General features: G+C 48.5%; 5 protein-coding genes across 5 annotated transcripts; 2 read left to right on the forward strand and 3 right to left on the reverse strand.

Annotated features, from left to right (window-relative positions):
• Positions 1–4,971: 4,971 nt before the first annotated feature.
• Positions 4,972–6,563, reverse strand: LOC6548272 (alpha-amylase A). The gene has a single exon (XM_001975218.3). It carries the CDS (start codon positions 6,534–6,536, stop codon positions 5,052–5,054), a length of 1,485 nt encoding a protein of 494 aa, XP_001975254.1. The 5' UTR covers positions 6,537–6,563; the 3' UTR covers positions 4,972–5,051.
• A 2,503-nt stretch (positions 6,564–9,066) lies between these two features.
• Positions 9,067–10,414, reverse strand: LOC6548271 (serine protease inhibitor 42Dd). The gene is made up of 2 exons (XM_001975217.2): positions 9,397–10,414; positions 9,067–9,337 (listed from the first exon to the last, which is right to left on the reverse strand). Exons 1-2 carry the CDS (start codon positions 10,412–10,414, stop codon positions 9,216–9,218), a joined length of 1,140 nt encoding a protein of 379 aa, XP_001975253.1. The 3' UTR covers positions 9,067–9,215.
• Positions 10,415–10,973: 559 nt separating this feature from the next.
• LOC6548270 (alpha-amylase A) lies at positions 10,974–12,563 on the forward strand. Its single transcript, XM_001975216.3, has one exon. It carries the CDS (start codon positions 11,009–11,011, stop codon positions 12,491–12,493), a length of 1,485 nt encoding a protein of 494 aa, XP_001975252.1. The 5' UTR covers positions 10,974–11,008; the 3' UTR covers positions 12,494–12,563.
• Positions 12,564–12,642: 79 nt separating this feature from the next.
• On the reverse strand, positions 12,643–13,244 carry LOC6548038. Its single transcript, XM_001975215.3, has one exon. The coding sequence runs from the start codon at positions 13,175–13,177 to the stop codon at positions 12,731–12,733; it is 447 nt and encodes a 148-aa protein (XP_001975251.3). The 5' UTR covers positions 13,178–13,244; the 3' UTR covers positions 12,643–12,730.
• A 1,434-nt stretch (positions 13,245–14,678) lies between these two features.
• LOC6548037 lies at positions 14,679–16,427 on the forward strand. The gene is made up of 3 exons (XM_001975214.3): positions 14,679–15,264; positions 15,327–16,051; positions 16,103–16,427. Exons 1-3 carry the CDS (start codon positions 15,028–15,030, stop codon positions 16,350–16,352), a joined length of 1,212 nt encoding a protein of 403 aa, XP_001975250.1. The 5' UTR covers positions 14,679–15,027; the 3' UTR covers positions 16,353–16,427.
• The last annotated feature ends 2,156 nt before the right edge of the window (positions 16,428–18,583 follow it).

Consider the following 18,583-nt stretch of genomic DNA (forward strand, 5'->3'; position numbering starts at 1 on the left):
TCGCCTGACAAATATTCATGATAAATTGCCTTTGCAGTGGCCATCTTGTCGTTGTCGTTGTCCTTGCTGCAAAATGTAAATAGCTCTTCATCTTCTTTGGCCGGCACACACAAGGCAATCCCAATCCCCGTGCAGTGTGTGTGTGACAGGCTCCGAAAAATGTATGACAAATCTTTTATTTAGAATTTATGACGGCCCAGTGCAGGAAGCCCCCAAAGAAAAGCCAAGTCACGGTGTGCGGAAACCTAATGAACCGCATCCAAGGATGTGCATGTGAACTGCTCAGTATGCTGATGGCTTTTGGTAGTTTTGGCATCAACTTCCCAGAGATTAAAATGTATATTTTTAGCCAAAATCTGTTTGTTAGCAACCATTTTATGCGATTCGGTTTTACTTATGCGATCAGTTCTTATTTATATGTTCATAGCTCAACCCTGAAATTAGGCTACACGTTTCCAGCGCTCCTCCCAAAAGACAACTTGAAAAAACAACTATCAGTTCATATCAATCTGGCCTGCCCGCAACCACTGTATGACAGCCATCGATGGAAATCAAATCAGAAACTGATTTCCCACATTACACGGCCTGATTATCCGGTCAAACGATGGTCAAGTAATCATGGTATATGTGTGTGTATAAGTAGGAGAAAATCTGCCTTGCAAATTGGTTGCAACTTCAAAGTGGAAAAAACCAGAGTGCACTAATGAAGCTGCGCAGGATGTGGGGTGGGATGCTCCAGCTGGCTCTATTTTCATGTCCTTGGATCCGTGGGTGGAGTGGAGAGGAGTGGAGTGGGTTTGTATTGGTGTTTGTGCTGGGGATGTGACAAAATTTGCACAAAAGCAATTTGTTAAAAGGGCGCAAAAAATAAAACGCGACTCCCTTGACATCTTGCTGCGGAATGTGGCGCATGGGGCATGGAGATTGGGGAGTTTTCATGTGAGCTGCTGTCTAAGCAAATTTCGGTTGCCGCTTTTCCTATCTACGCCCTACAAGTATATCCGCTCATTTTGTTGGTCGCTGTTGGTTTATTATATTATGTCATTTATGTTGGCATGCCGCCATCGCATCCGCTTGCCGTTTGCTCAAGGGATAAAGGATGTACGAGTATGCAAGGCAGCTGGCTAAAGGATAATGCCCGTGTTCTTACCAGGCAGCTTAAGTGTATTAATGTCTGTCAAGTAGTTGTCACAAAAGTGACGTGTATGTAAACGATTTGACATTTTTATGAGCCAAAAAGTCGCAGAGCTGAAAGATTACAAATTTCCGGAGACGTTGCCCCATCTGAACTCATCTTATCTCCGCTCTTTCAATATTTCTGGGCCATTGGCTCTTGAGTTGCGCTTAATTTTTGTCTATGCCCCTCACGTAGTTTGTTCTGCACGCTCCACATGTTTTTTAAACTAAATGCATAATTCCGAACGCAGAAAAAAGTGTGGAAAAAGAAGAATTTGGCAAATAGAATTGGAGCATGCCAGGGGCATAATTTATTTGAATTTTTTTTTCGGGACACGTCGCAGGGCAGCGAGGACGCCGAACAAATTTGCCAAGTAATTGCACAAATTATTGCACGTAGGCGGGCAACACATGGCACTGCGTATCTGCCACATGCCCCACAGCCACAGCCACCCACCTCCCCCTTTTCATGCTACATTAAATTAACTTGACATATTCGCAGCCTTCAGAGTCTGGGCCACAACTGTTGCTAATTTTTGCTTAATATGCCCCACACACGAACTTATCTCCTGCTCCATTGGATTTGTGCGTATCCAATTCACGCCACGGCGCCAGTTGTTCTTCCCCATATAGGAGTACTCGTCGATATCCCAGCCTTTATCTCACCCACAATCCACGATTGTATGGCCATTCCATGTAAATGCAGCACAACACTTAGGCACGCATCCAGCACACATCTTCATCCATCCGTCCGACATTTACTGCCTCGTCTCCGGATTTGTGAATTCGTTTAGTTCTTCTGCTCCGGGTGCTTGAAAAAGTTCAAATTTCAGCTGCGAAATGGCACGTGAAACAATGTGCTTCTCCGTTTGGCAGTTGGAGTAATCGGGTGGTGGACAGTGGTATTCACGGGATGTCAGGTTCGAGTGGCAAGAAAAAGGTTAATAGAAAAGTTATTCGTGAAGGATTGTTCAAGTAGGACTAAATTAGATTACATTATAATTAATGCGTTCAAGTTGGTGCCGCAAGCAGATAAATATATCTTTTTTATTGTGAAAACATGTCATTTCAGCCCACTGTACCGGTTACGGTGGCACAAATCAAGCAGAGCGACAAATGCCCATGCGAATGTGTGAATTTGCCGACGATGACAACTGATAAAAGATCGAATTGCGCATCTGAATCCCGTGGAGAGTTCCAGGACACGTTTCGCAAAAATGAACGGGGAGTGAATTGGGAGGGGGCGACCCTTAAGACCCCGGGTTAGGCATAATGTCGCCAGGCATTAGATAAAAAACAAAGGCATGTAATTTTCGGGGCACGGCCTAAAGCCACAGAACGAGCCGAGCAGCGGAAACGGAAACGCTCGATAATCGCACGGAGTGCAGCGTCATGTGTGGAAGGGGAATGGGGATGGGAATGGGGATGGGAATGGGGAAGTGGTAGGTGGGCACGTTACTGGATGAGGTTGCTTCCTGATGGCTGATAATGCGGGGCGGCGAATCACGTAGGGCTGGAGCAATACCCACTCCCTCATTGATAAATGCCCTCCGTTAAGTGGCATGTTTTGGGTTAAATGCGGTGTAAAATGTCCTAGCCCCTAACACCTAATGGCATAATAGCCTGGCACTGAAACAAGACCATTTGGGGCATACTATGCAGAAAATAAAAAAGAAAAACCTTTGATTTGACAATTATCAGCATTAATTTTAACCGTTACATGTAGGTAACAGGCAGACGGAAGTGTTTCCGCAATATAAAGTATATATTCTTGATTAGGAATAAAGTTCTATACTCCATAACTCAACTAATCTTAATCGGATTTTGAAGTGGCATACCTCTAAATGTTTCTGGCGCAATTATCTAAAAATCTGCATTTAAATTTAAAAATTTATTTTTTTTAATTTTTTTCGAATTTTTTTGATGTATAATGTAGAAATTCAAGGAAATTAAGAAATGTCCCAGGGCCGAAGTTCTATACTCCATAACTCAACTAATCTTAATCGGATTTTGAAGTGGCATACCTCTAAATGTTTCTGGCACAATTCTCTAAAAAACTGCATTCAAATTTAGAAATTTATTTTTTTTCAATTTTTTTTAAATTTTCTTGATGTTATGATGTTGCAGAAATTCAAAAAGTTAAAAAATGTCCCAAGGCTGAAGTTCTAAACTCCATAACTCAACTTATTACCTCTAATAATGATACCTTTGAAGTTTTTGGCGCAATTCTCTAAAATACTGCATTTAAATTTAAAAATGTAATCTTTTTTTAATTTTTTGTAATTTTTCTGATGCATGATGTAGAAATTCAAGAAAGATAAGAAATGTCCCAAGGCTGAAGTTCTAAGACGCCCACCCTAACGCCCACAAACCGTCTAAAACTGTCAATTCAAAACTGCCCTATTTCTGCCGATATTCCAGAAAACTATGAAATTTCGCGGATGCACTTCCACTAGCTGAGTAACGGGTATCTGATAGTCGGGGAACTCGACTATAGCACTCCATCTCGCTTTTCATTCAAGCCATTTCAACTCGAACTTTTTATTTAATTTCGAAAAATGTAACGTTCGGAAAAATGTAATTTCTCTGCGTGTAATTGAAACGAGAAATGGTAACTCCAGCTGAATGACAGTTTAGTTAGCAGCCGGGTCAACAAGTCACAGCACCTTGAAAGTGTCAACCTGGCGCACTGACGCAAATAAATCGACCATCGTTTGGTGCACCTGAGACTGTCAACATACGTATGCTCTCCGAGAAGGAAATGCATGGCTTTTCTGGCGGGGATTGGGGGAGCTGCTGCTACGGCCTTGTACATACATCTTGCTTACAGGACGCCAAATTGAAATTTAAAACGTGAAAACCAATAAAAAACAAGTTACAGACGCCGCGTTACGGGCGGCAATACAAATTGCACTGACGACAGCTGAAAGGCCAGTGCGCTGAGCCAACCGAATCCGCCCAGAAATCAGCCAGGAAGCAGCCGAAACCACCCGATCCCAAATGCAATTCGCGCCCGGGACCAGCATACAAATGCCTTCAGCCAAAGGATAATATAATGCACGTTGTTGAAGAATAATGGTCCTGCCAGAAGACAACGTCGCCATCGTCGTCCAAGGGACTAAGCATGTCTGCCATTCCGAACAGAGGAAGGGCACCAGAGGGCCAGGATGAGGCAGCCCAGCCATCCAGGATCCAAGGAGCGGACAATAACGATGCCGGCTACGGCAATGACAGGCAATTTTAATAGAATCTGCCGCCGGGTGTGGGTATACGGACTTAACTTGGTGCGTGCCTTGGCCGCTTCTCCGGGAACACGAGGAACATCCCGGACAGCTTCAATTTGCACCACCAGCCTACGAGTTCGCAAGTCCTTCGCAGGATACCAACAATGGGCGGATGAGGTGTGATTTATGTATAGCTAAAGTCAACAATCAATATTCAAACTCTCACAAAACCTGTTGAAAGCTGTCTGCTCTTCAAAAATCCATGACTGTTTTAAATAAAGGAACTCGAAAACGTATTTATACATTTCTCATTTGATATCATATCGATATCATCCGAGACTGTCATCAGTTGTATCTCCATGTTTGAGTAACCAAATTAGACTATCATTTCATTCGCGTGGAGTATCCAGATCAATAGATAGCCTCACCGCTGGGGACTTTAGACCTGGTCAGAGAATAACAAGGAAATAAATTTTCCTCTTGGCTCAATAAATAAAATCAATGCTTTGAAGTATACGAATATACGAGTATTTTACATTCTTATCATCCACGCGAATAAAAGTGTCGTGCGTCTATAATCTCATCATATATATTTCGTACAATTAATAATCTCAATTTACTGCCTGGCTTTTTGCAATGCTCCCCAGCTGTTTACAACTTGGCGTTGACGTGGATGGCCAGGACTCCGTCGTCCTCGGAGCGGCCAACGGAGATGGAAGCCCGTCCGTCGGATCCGACGCTGACGGTCCTGCCCGTGCAGGAGGAGCCGCTCTTGGAGCCGGAGATGACGTCGCAGTAGGTGCCGGCGGGCAGGCCCGTCTGCAGGGAGCTGTTCAGGTCGTAGTTGTCGTTGTTGAAGGCCACGAAGCCGCGGCTGCCGCGGCTGAAGGCGATCTGGTTGCTGCCGTTGTCCCACCAGTTCTGGATCGCGTCCGAGCCCACGGCGTTCCGGAAGGCCACCATGTTGTAGATCTGGCGCCAGCGGTGCTCGCACACCCAGCCGCCGCTGCAGGAGTGGTCGCTGTTGAAGACGGGCGAGGCGATGTTGTGGCCGTCGGTGGTGGGCGGGCCCTGGTCCGTGTCCGAGAAGGAGAAGGAGGACATCACGCGGGGAGTGCCGAAGGGGTGCGCCAGCATGAAGGCGGAGGCCATCTTGTACTGCTTGGGCACCTTGTAGGTCAGCACGTCGGCGCCTCCTGCTCCGTGTCCGCGCTGGTTGTCGTGGTTGTCGACGAAGACCAGGGAGCGGTCGGAGGCGGCGAAGCCCCAGGCGGTGCCCCAGTTGCGCAGGTACTGCAGCTGGTCCTTGCCGCGGAAGGCCTTGCCGATGGAGTCGGAGTGGCGGAACTCGGTGATGGCGCCCAGGCCGGTGTACTCGGACTTGCTGATGGCCTCGCCACCCATGTCGATGACCTCCTGGACGATGTAGGCCTTGGAGCCCGAGGCGAAGCCGTGGTCGGTGTTCAGGTTCTTGAGGCGGCCATAGATGACGGCCAGGTCGGCGGGCCACATGTGCTTGGCGGCGTCCACGCGGAATCCGGCCACGCCGAGGTCAATCAGATGGTCCAGGAACTCGACCACCTTGTCCCGCACGTAGGAGTTGCCCTGGTTGAGGTCGCGCAGACCGACCAGCTCGCAGTTGCGCACCTGGTTGGCGTCGTTGTAGTTGCTGATGCCGCAGGTCGGGTTGAAGTCCAGCGAGGAGTAGGGCACTCCGGGGTAGCTCTTGCTGCTGGGGCTGGCGGTGCTGCCGCCCGTTCCGTAGGTGCCTCCGTCGGCGGCCATGTGGTTGAAGACCACGTCCACGTAGATGCGCACTCCGACGGCGTTGCAGCGCCTGACCATGCTGGCGAACTGCTGCTCGTTTCCGGAGCGGGTGTCCAGCTTGTAGGAAATGGGCTGGTAGCGCTCCCACCAGGGGCGGCTGTCCTTGACGGCGTTCTCGTTCACAGGGGAGACCTGGACGCCGGCGAAGCCATTGGGTCCCAGGAAGTTCTCGCACTCGGCAGCGATGTCGTCCCACTTCCACTCGAAGAGGTGCACCATTCCACTGCGACCGGAGGCGTAGTTGGTGTCGAACTGGGCGTTGGCCACCGCCAGGAGGGCGAGGCACACAATGCTCTTGGCCAGAAACATGCTGATTCCAGATGGAAGCTCAGTTTCACTCTGGTCGGCATTAGTCAGTGCTGCTCCTTATATAGTGGACCCGGACCCCACTGCTACTTTATCTGAGGGCTTCGTGGGGAGTGATTTGTGACTGCGCGGGATCTTATCGCTTTCTAAGGGGTTTATTTTTCACGCATGGGGTCTAATCAGAATTCCGAGCAGACGTATTGACTGGGGATCGCAATTTTTCGGAGATGATTAGTGGGCAGGCTTATTTTGATTACATTTCTATCAATAACTCATCGGGAAAATGCATTCCTTTGATATCGGCTTCTGTTGGGAATTTATTGACCGTTTATTACGTCCAAGCTCCAATTCCAATGGCCGGATTTTTATTTTTAGCATTTTAAAACCTTGCAATCTTGCTGTATCGCCAAAACAAGTTGAAGTAAAGGTAGCAACCTTTTTTGGCTTCAGGCTTCGGTCGCACCGTTTACTGGAATACGTGACTTCTGGCCTTGACTGGCGGCCACTTGATCTCCGGGCTCTGAAGTGGCGGAATGTTAACACGTCCAGGACGACGGATTAATTGGCAACTGCTGCGCAACTTATCTCTGTCTATGGAGGACCCTTTTCGGCTTTGCATGCTCACATTTCCTTCCTGTCGCAGTGGCAAATGAAATTTGCAGGGCGTAGGAACGTAACAAAAAAGCGAGAAGGGCGAAATGCAACACATGGAGCTAGTCAGACTCCTTGGGGCGCTTCCTGTTGATCCTTGAGCGCATAAGAGAGTCCTGTCATGCCGGATGTCTCTGGGTAATTTAGATAGCTGCAGTTCTTGCTGCTGCCGCTCAAAGTTGCATAATGTCACTTTGAAAGTGTCGCAGGGCAAAGGACATGCGAGCACCCACAGGACATGCAGACATCTTAAAGCTGCGATAAGCCGGCAACGATTTTTATGAAATTCCTGAGATGGCAGTCTCCATTCGCTGTTTGCTTACATCGCACCCTGTTCCTTTTAACATTTGGCTCTTAGTCAACAGCCTTTTTTAATGCGACTGTGTATGCCCGAAGGATTTGTGCGTAATGAAAAACTGTCACGAAGGGCGAAGGATGAGCCTAAGCCATTTCGCAGGTATGTGTATGTGGAGAAATTGAAAAGCGCTAGCCGAGATCCGGGGCGCATTAAAATGGCAAATTTGTGACCAGGACTTCGGCCAGGACATTTATGGCCGACAGACGGCGACGACAGGCACATAAAAACGGCGACGCCTGCGTGATAAGCGCATAAATCAGTGGAAGGACGAAGGAATCCCTTACCCCAAAGCCAAGGGCTCAAGCCAAGACGTAACTCCCGATGTAGAAGACACTTTTTAATTTCAGCTAAGATCTCAGCTGGAGTTACTAGAGTAATTCCCTCCCAGTTCATTTTGGCTTAAAGGCGCTGCTAGTTTACAGGTAGAAAATAAACTTTCTTGCTTACAAATTAAAGTCTCTCATCAGACCGACAAATTAAATTAGTCATATCACGCTCTTGGATGTTAGCTCTTGCAATTAATTAACAACTTTTTGATTTAGCTGATTAATTGAATTTACCTTATCATCGTTACTAAACATTACCTCATTTTCTTATCACAAGCGCAGAACCACAAATCATTGCAACACACAATGAAAAGATAAAGCTACAAGAAAATTTAATTATTATTCAACGTCAAGCGTTTGTTTGACACATGTCAGAATGTTATAAGCAATATATCACACCTGCTGATTTCCGGTAGTGGCATCTAGGAGCCTCCTCTGATCACAACGGGACTGGATTCCTTACCCCCAAAGGACACCGGCGAAGGACATGCTGGTGAGCTCATTGCTTATGCCCGAACACGGAGCACATTCAAATTACAAATTATGTTTTCGTCATTGAGCCAAGTTTTACGAGGGCGTGCCCTGAATCCCCGCCCCCAGCATCCGATGGCCAATGTCCGCGCGGTGTCAACTATTTAGTTTCCGGTTTTAACTTGCGCCATAAACCGGGCGTTATGTGTCCGCTTTTATGGCTTCTAGCGACGTCCCGTCTTCATTGTTTCTTAATAATCCGACGAGCGTCTTCGGAGTGCACACGTCCTCGCATTAAGGATGTTTATGGGCCAGACACTGTTACCACCGGGATCTGGTGATTCCCGGGGGTGGTGACCCCGACTGCTGCCCGTTGCCCACCCGGCTAGTTGCATGCCACACATACTTCCGCTGCGCTGCAGTCATAAATGCGCTTAATTGGCAATTTTTGTGTGAGCGTGTTGAAATTTTTACACCCACCCGACTCGACCGAAAGTTGCAGCCATAAATAGGAAATATGTTCCTGGAGTGCCTCGGAGTCCGTTGGCCGCGTTGGGTCGGGGGTTTTTATAGGTCATGCATGAATTTGCCGGGATTTATATGCGGACTACATGACCTGGATTCTTATGGCCCACAACCAGTGCCATTCCTTTGGCTAATCAAAAGATATTTCGGCAGCCCGAATAAATGAAAATGGCTCGACCACAAATGAACTGTATCTTTTTAATGCATGAAACGATTTACTTTATTATTCATAAACATCTCAGCTCTGCAATCACTTTTACCCCAAACGGTGGGAGTACAAAAATTACCTGACCATTAGCTATCGATGTATTGCACAAACTTGATGCTTTAATGTTTAGATACTGAGTCGTTCTAAAAGCTTGTTACATGACCGGCAAAGAAGATAGTTGTGCGGTCTATGATATAAAAGGCAAATGGATGAGTAGCCAGAAAGTATTTCACCCCATTAAAGGTGTGCGTCAAACTACCATTGCCTGCAAACAATTAAGCAATAGAGAAGTATCTTCCAGGTCCTAAGAATAATTCAACTTACCAACATCAGTACTGGGCATACCAATGCCCTGCTCCTGGAACTCAAAGGTGACCACATGGATAACTCCGTCAATCCGAAAGTTGGTATTTCTGTGCAGCAACGTTGAAAACGACTTGCTCGGCTTAAATATATCCTTGATGCCCAGCTTTTCAAGAGCTGAAGTGAGTTCCAGATGGCTGTGTAGCCTGAACTTCGGTAAGCCCACAAACACATCCATCATTGTGAGATTCCTGGCCACGCTAACGATATCCATGCCCGTCAGCTTCCCTTGCAAGTGAGCGAGTCCATCGGGCTGGTCTGGCTTTATCAGGAGCATTTGGAGATCTCCTTGGGAAAAGGGCACGAGCACGGCGGTGGCTTTAAGATGCCCCAAGGTGCCGAATGCAAACTTACTGTCCTCGTGCATCATGGGTATCAGAACCTCCTTTGCGGCACTTACTCGAAACTGCCGGGGATATGTGGCCTCCGGATTGAAAGTGCGCTCCCAACTGAGATTGAAGAAAATGGCATTTATGAGGACTCCTTGGCTATTCGGTTTCCACCAGCTTTCCTTCACCACCTGCCCAAAGTGCTCGCCCATTTCGTGGCTGTACAAGGTATTCACCTTGTCCAGCGTTTCGCGATTAAAGGCTATATTACGAGCTCTTCCCTCTGTATGTCGCATAAAAACTCTGTATTCCGTGGACATCTTCAGATTCTGGCGTACGTAAAACCGGGTAAGACTCTTGGCCACAGGTGCCTTCTGCGCACTCATATCGAAGATCTTCTGTGCCTCCGGCTTGTAGTCAGACAGATGGGTTCCCTGGTAGTGCAGCGCCTTGCGAATCTGCTCGGACTCATCCTCCTCCACGCCCACATAGATGAACAGCATGCTGGATCGTATCATCTCCGTGGAGAACATAATGCTCCTGTTTGCAAAGCTGCTCACGATGGCTGTGTAAAATCCCTCAGTCCATTGCTGATTCTTCTGGGCCTTGTAGCGCGAGATTCCTAGAAGGATTAGCAGTGGCACGTACATTACTATTATGTATAATTATATTATTACTATTATTTAATATTGTGTTCGATTGTTTAGCAATTTCAACCGTGTAATTAAGAACTGTTTGCGTACAAATTGCAATTCTAGTGGTGATATGTGGGCCACTTTTTGTTGGCAATATCGATATCTGGAACTTATTTGTACATATTTAGTAAATACCAAATAGTAGTGACCAAACTTTCGGCATTTTCAATATTATGTTTATGTTCCAGTTCTGGAACAATATAAATTACTCCTGGTAGGCCAAAGTTCGGATGGATCACGCTTCTGGTGGCGTGCAAGTCAAGTGGCCAATAAATCTCCAGTATCAACCAATATCTGTGGAATGCATTGTCTTGGTGTTTACTTACCTCGAACTAATTATAATTAGCCACCAGTCAATAGGTCTGCCCCGAACTCAGATAACACGCCTTAATCGCGATTTAATCAACTCAATACATATAAGCCTTAGGAGCGATAAGATCAATCCACAAATCACTCCCTGCAAAGCGAATGGATTTAGTCATCATATATAAGGAGGTGCATCAACGCGCTTTTGATCAGAGTGAAACTGAGCTTCCATCTGGAATCAGCATGTTTCTGGCCAAGAGCATTGTGTGCCTCGCCCTCCTGGCGGTGGCCAACGCCCAGTTCGACACCAACTACGCCTCCGGTCGCAGTGGAATGGTGCACCTCTTCGAGTGGAAGTGGGACGACATCGCTGCCGAGTGCGAGAACTTCCTGGGACCCAATGGCTTCGCCGGCGTCCAGGTCTCCCCTGTGAACGAGAACGCCGTCAAGGACAGCCGCCCCTGGTGGGAGCGCTACCAGCCCATTTCCTACAAGCTGGACACCCGCTCCGGAAACGAGCAGCAGTTCGCCAGCATGGTCAGGCGCTGCAACGCCGTCGGAGTGCGCATCTACGTGGACGTGGTCTTCAACCACATGGCCGCCGACGGAGGCACCTACGGAACGGGCGGCAGCACCGCCAGCCCCAGCAGCAAGAGCTACCCCGGAGTGCCCTACTCCTCGCTGGACTTCAACCCGACCTGCGGCATCAGCAACTACAACGACGCCAACCAGGTGCGCAACTGCGAGCTGGTCGGTCTGCGCGACCTCAACCAGGGCAACTCCTACGTGCGGGACAAGGTGGTCGAGTTCCTGGACCATCTGATTGACCTCGGCGTGGCCGGATTCCGCGTGGACGCCGCCAAGCACATGTGGCCCGCCGACCTGGCCGTCATCTATGGCCGCCTCAAGAACCTGAACACCGAGCACGGCTTCGCCTCGGGCTCCAAGGCCTACATCGTCCAGGAGGTCATCGACATGGGTGGCGAGGCCATCAGCAAGTCCGAGTACACCGGCCTGGGCGCCATCACCGAGTTCCGCCACTCCGACTCCATCGGCAAGGCCTTCCGCGGCAAGGACCAGCTGCAGTACCTGCGCAACTGGGGCACCGCCTGGGGCTTCGCCGCCTCCGACCGCTCCCTGGTCTTCGTCGACAACCACGACAACCAGCGCGGACACGGAGCAGGAGGCGCCGACGTGCTGACCTACAAGGTGCCCAAGCAGTACAAGATGGCCTCCGCCTTCATGCTGGCGCACCCCTTCGGCACTCCCCGCGTGATGTCCTCCTTCTCCTTCTCGGACACGGACCAGGGCCCGCCCACCACCGACGGCCACAACATCGCCTCGCCCGTCTTCAACAGCGACCACTCCTGCAGCGGCGGCTGGGTGTGCGAGCACCGCTGGCGCCAGATCTACAACATGGTGGCCTTCCGGAACGCCGTGGGCTCGGACGCGATCCAGAACTGGTGGGACAACGGCAGCAACCAGATCGCCTTCAGCCGCGGCAGCCGCGGCTTCGTGGCCTTCAACAACGACAACTACGACCTGAACAGCTCCCTGCAGACGGGCCTGCCCGCCGGCACCTACTGCGACGTCATCTCCGGCTCCAAGAGCGGCTCCTCCTGCACGGGCAGGACCGTCAGCGTCGGATCCGACGGACGGGCTTCCATCTCCGTCGGCCGCGCCGAGGACGACGGAGTCCTGGCCATCCACGTCAACGCCAAGTTGTAAGCAAGTGGGGCAAAGAGCAAGCCGAGCAATTGTTTGAGATTATTAATTTTTAAAATATATATGATGCGATTATAACACGCAAGTGTTTAACATTTTACAATGAAGATGGGGAGCAATCGGTTTGTATGAATCTGAAAAACTTTCCGATGACGAATGGTAAATTTTATTGTACTAAGAATTGTCCACAAAAACTGTTGCACATAAAATGGGGAAAGACACACTTATGGATGAGCTTATTTAAGAGGGCTGCCTTTTCGCCGCGGTATTCAGCATAATTTGCAGCCGGTTCACTACAGGCACAATCATCTGGAGCCCGAGATGTTCCTCCAAAATTAGGACAATTTCCTTGCGGAGAGCCTGCTCCAAGGATTCGCTGATATTGCGCTTCTCCACGATCTGCACCTGCGGCACTTGGAGCGGATAATTCGCGGGACAGGTGAAGACCAACTGGAGGGCAAAGCCCCCTCGTTCCCCCGCTCCATGTTCATAGTTTTGGGTGGACATAGGAACTTTCAACTGCAAGTTTGGGCGACGGGACAAACCGAAGTAGGCCATTCCCAAATAATGCATCGTTTGCACCTCATTTTCCTGCAAATCCCTTAAGTATCGAGCCGTCCTTACAGCATCCCACTCATCCGGCTTGGTCCTCTTCCCAACTCCCCGCTTCTGTTCCCTTAACGCCATCCTTCGGTAATTTTGAATTTTGCCTATCTCCTTGGAAAATTTCAGCTTTGCCTGGATTTCTGCTTGCCCCGCCGAGAATTATTTGAAATGAAATGCCAGGCCATCTCGCAAGCCGAGATTTGCATAGTCCCATCAAAGCAATAACAGATGGATGCGGTGGTTATGAAGGCTTATATCAGACTTAAGATCTCTGGGGTGGGAGTCCTGAAAGCCTCTTTGCGAAGTTCAAATGCTCTACTGGAAATATTTCAAAAGAAACGCAGAGAAAAGCCTATTTCCGCTTCCCAGATTAAGCAAATTTACCATTTGTTTTAGGGTTCTTAAGTTATGTTTTTATTTGTAATAAAAGAAGAAGATGAAGAATAAATAGAAAACAAAAGGAGCCCAAAGGGAGCTAACACCAATATCTACCTCTTATGTAGAGGGTATTTAAAATAAAACATGCATACTTGTGTCATGAATAAATTCGCATTAATACTCGAGCCGCAAATTGAGTTTGTTCGTTTGCCTGATTTGATTAGCCCAGATTTGCTGGTCTCAGTGCTATGCAAATTAGATGTGTGATTATCGCGAAAATTGGCAAACAGAAGGCACCCGGAACCGGGGTAGAATAACCGCCACCCCGTAATAGTTTTCAGCTTCAGACGTGCGTGCGAATTTTCTCTTTGGTCGCCTGCGGCACTTGGGAAATCTTCCACGCATATGAGTAACGTTTTTATTAGCCCCGGAAAATTTGCATTTTAGAGCAGTTTCGGTCACGTGAGCAGGTTTGATTAGGGCTCACATGTGTCCTTGGTGTGAGGCTGGCTGGTTGGCGGAGGTTGGCTTATCCTTTCCTTTGATTTCACACCCCAACGCCCTGGCATAGTGCTCCTCCACCTAATGAGAGATGATGAACGAGCGATGCTCACCTCGCCGTCAATCAGATTTCAATGAAGCGGCCCTCAGCAGGCAGTCTCAATCTTCATTAGAATCCATCGTGTAGATGGTTGGGAACAAAACCCTATCATCGAACTCACTCAAACATGTTGCATCGCCCCTACAACGGAGAGCCAGAGTGCCGAGCGTCGAGCGTCGAGGCTTTCCACCCAGTTTTCCGCCCGCTTTTCCGAGAGTCCTTTCGGCTGGCTGGCGGTTGGCTGGCCGCGTTTGCGGCTCCTGGCCGAGATGGCAACGCCCAGGAACGTGACCAAATCGCATTCGGGGCGTGCACCCCGAGTAATCGGGGAACGGATGCCTGACTCCTCCGTCGACTCCTCTCGCCCCCAAGGGAATTGCAGATTTTTCCTCAATCTTGTATTGACTTTTTGCCACTGCCTGCCGGGATTTGAGGACCTCCACCCACTGTGTGATTGGCTGGGGGTCTGAGAGTTCCTTGTGCTTTGTTTTTGAGAGCTTCCTGTCGCTGTTGTGAAAAGTTTCTGAAGCACTTGTTTACGATTTGAAGTGTATTTTCCTGGCTGCCTGGGGGAGGGTCTGTCATAATTTGGGCTGCAGTCGACGCCCATCGATTGCGATCTCCGGCAAGTGTGAAAAGTTTTCCACTTCAGCCCGGCAAATCCCAGCTGCTAAGTTCTTTGGTTATGCTAATGAGCCAAACTTTGGCCACTCCGATCGCTGGCATGTCTATAATTGAAACTTCTGTCTCTTTTTGCTTGAGTGAAGTTGGTAGTGCTGTGCGGAGGAAACAAGGTCACTTGAGGAAACCCCACCCAATTCAGACACACCTTGTGCTGAACAAGCAAATCGTATTTGGAGCCCCAAAAATCTGATAAGATATCGCCTTTCCCCGAAGGTTATAAGAAGCCCATCCAGCATCGATGGCTGTGCATAGAGCTTTCTAGCCCAGCATGAAGTACTCTACCTTGCTAATTCTGGGTCTCGTTTTGGCCCTCGCCTTCACGGGCGAGGCCAAGTCCAAGTCCAAGAAGCACAAGAAGAAGCAAAAGGAGCTGGCCCAGCAGGAGTTGATCCTGGCAATGGCCGAGCCCTGCAAACCGAGCAACTGCAAGCTACCCGATTGCCGCTGCTCCGATGCCGTGTTACCCACATCCAAGTTCCAGGGCAAAGAAAACGAGATTCCGCAGGTGATATTGCGCACATTCTGTTCACCTCAATAAATCAGAGATCTAAATACTCTTTCGCCCAGTTCGTAACCATCACTTTCGATGATGCTGTAAATGCTGTCAACTTCGCCCAGTACGAGCTGCTCTTCGAGGGATTGATCAATCCGGATGGATGTGGAGCCGCTGGCACCTTCTTTTTGTCCCACGAGTACACGGACTACGGGAGGGTGAATGCACTCTATAGGGCAGGTCACGAGATAGCCCTGCACTCGGTGACCCATGGAGATGGCACCGATTACTGGCGATCGGCTGATGTGGCCACCATCGAGCGGGAGTTTGGAGCGCAGATCAAAATGCTGGAGACCTTTGCCAAGGTGGATCCCAAGAAGATTCAGGGAATGCGCCTGCCTTTCCTCCAAATTTCCGGCAACAACACCTTTGCAGCAGCCAGTCGCTTGGGCTTGACCTACGACAGTTCCTGGCCAACGCAAAAGTACAAGGATCCGGCCATGTGGCCCTACACCCTGGACTACATGTCGAAGCAGGACTGCCAGATAGGACCCTGTCCGGAGGCATCCATACCCGGATTCTGGGTAAATCCCATGGTCACGTGGACCGACACTGAGGGCTACAGTTGCTCCATGATCGATGCTTGCGTCTACCCGCCGGAGGACGATGTGGACGAGCTGTTCGACTGGATGTTGGAAAACTTCAATAGGCACTATCTGGGCAATAGGGCTCCCTTCGGGATGTATCTGCATGCGGCTTGGTTTTCGCGGGGTCGCAATTACTTTGCTGCCTTTAAAAAGTAAGTAACTACTACAAAATTGGCCATATCTACCCATTTTAATTCGCGCAGATTCATAAACCACCTGAACACCTACTCGGATGTGTATTTCACCGGAATTTCGCGAATGCTGGAGTACGTGCGGCAGCCCACGCTGGGTTCTCCGTTCAAGGACTGCCCCGAATTGCCGGAGGCGGAGTGTCGAGTGGTCCAGTGCCATGTCCAAAAGATGTCCACCGGCGAGGAGCGCTACATGACCGTCTGCGACAAGTGCCCCTCCGTCTATCCCTGGCTGGACAATCCTTTGGGTCAGCAGCTGTAAGCCCGCCAAGCGTGTGCACTGAAAATAATAAAATGTATGTTTTGAATAGAAAAATAGCGCTCTGCTTGGACATGCACTTTTCTTTTCCTTTGTGTGCTGTGTAATGAAACCTCCGTGTTTTTCGAAGGACAACGGCTGACATTTGCCATCTCTAAGGCAAATTTACATGCGCCGCACAACCGCCGTCACTGATAAATGGGCCCAAATTATGTTGCTGGCCGTGAGACGCTTAATTAACTCATTCAGCGAAGCAGAGCCCCCGAGTGTTGTCATATTTCATGCCGTCCTCCTGAATTAATGCGCCAACTTCCGGGCCCTCACATGGAGTCCTGCTCTTGGGCTCCTGTCAATGCAGCTGCTACCTGTAAATGACGTTCGACCATCGCCGTCTGGCCATCGCAGCAGCCATCGCAGCAGCCATCGCAGCCATTGCATTTTTGTTAATGGACCTCTAACTAATGACAGCCCTCGGGTTGCATATCAGTCAGGGGCTGAGTTTTGGCCGGAGTGGGGATCCTGTGCGGCCGCATTTTGCGGTTGCTGTCGCAAATTATGTGTGCGGTTGGCCCGTCCCCTGGGTAACGTTGCTCCGAGCGGAGGTGGGGCTGGTGGCCAGGTTGGACATGGAAGCAACCGCAACATATTGGTTGATAGTTAACCGAGGAGTGGGCAATCGGGGGCCATCGAGGCTCTTCGCTGGCAGCAAAAATCCTCGATAATGGGTGGGCAGAATTTTCTTGTAGCCACTTAGCAATACCATAAGGTGATATTTTGATCGAGTGTTTAGTTTAAAGAGTACAGAAAGCTATTTCAAGTTCTCTACTGGGCTGATTTTAAATCATATTTCACATATTGTGTGATAAATTCTATTAATTATTATGAGGATTATGTATACACACTTAGCAATACCATAAGGTGATATTTTTAGCGAGTGTTTAGTTTAAAGAGTACAGAAAGCTATTTTAAGTTGTCTTACTGGGATGATTTTAAATCATATATATTTCACAAATTGTGTGATAAATTCTATTAATTATATTAGGAGAATTATATATATTTCTTTGCTCTTCCGTTCAAAATTTGTTATCATGGAAGTTATCTTTAGGTAACCATTACTTTTATTTCAAAACCAAATAACTTTTAGGCACGCTTGTGGCAGTGCTTATTAGCCAGGACATAGCCAAGTGGGCAGTTGGTCTCCAGAATATTATAGGGTTGCGCCTGCATAGCTCCATCGGGGCTCCAAGTTTTCTCCGGTTTCATTTCCACATTTCCACTGAGGTTGCTTGACTTGACTTCGCTGTCCAGCGCCGAAGTATCCAGCAGCCTGCTGCTGATGACCAAGATGCCAAACAGGCAGAGTAGCCCCGTCCACGATGCCATTTGGGCTTAAACCGCTGCCGATGAGTAGTTAAATTGAACTGAATCAAAAGCGCAGTTTTCAGTTGATCAGTACGCCTCGATGGCCAAGATAATTGTGAAAGTAGTCAATCTCTTGCCTTTTAAGGCTACATGACACAAGGGCTCTCGAATATCAAACGATGATGATGCAAATGATTGTCGAAGGTTGGCAGTAAATCAGATCTGTGATAGATTTCCATTTGTATCTGAGATGGAAGATGGCAGTTGGAAATAAATACATGAACAATCGAGCAAACAATGCGGCAGAGGAAAGAAACCGCGCTTTTATGAAAATTACGAGAATGCTCGAGAAAACCGCAACAAAAAGTGGGAAAATATTTGCTGATTACTTTCCGAAACTTGCACTGATTAACAGCAAACGCAGTTCCATTGTCCTTTTGCCAGGACATGCCATTGCTCAGAGCCCAACTGCCACCCTTCAATTTGACTCTTCTTCCCCGTTTGGCTTCAATTTCGCTTGGGTGAGAAGGTGGCTGTCATAAATAAATGACTCTACGAGCCTTTCGCTCTGCCCCAGCTGTCTGTGACCTAAACAGGCATTATTTTAATGTACTTTTATGTGGTACACAGTGAAAAAAGGTTCTGGTATTTAACACTGGGTTGCCCCATTGCCACCACCGTCGCCCACACAGTCAAATTACATTTTTATGTTTCAACTCTTGTTTGCTTTTCTTTTTACTTCGCGAAAAATTATGCCAACCACCACGGCAATTTGATGATGATTATGATGATGTGGGTCGCCGGATGGCAGTAGCAAGTATATCGAGGGCCCTATGTGCTTTGCGGTGGCTGACAATAGAATTGTCAAAATT

The sequence above is a fragment of the Drosophila erecta genome, unplaced genomic scaffold (assembly GCF_003286155.1).
Source record: "Drosophila erecta strain 14021-0224.00,06,07 unplaced genomic scaffold, DereRS2 tig00000092-arrow-pilon, whole genome shotgun sequence".
NCBI lineage: Eukaryota > Metazoa > Arthropoda > Insecta > Diptera > Drosophilidae > Drosophila > Drosophila erecta.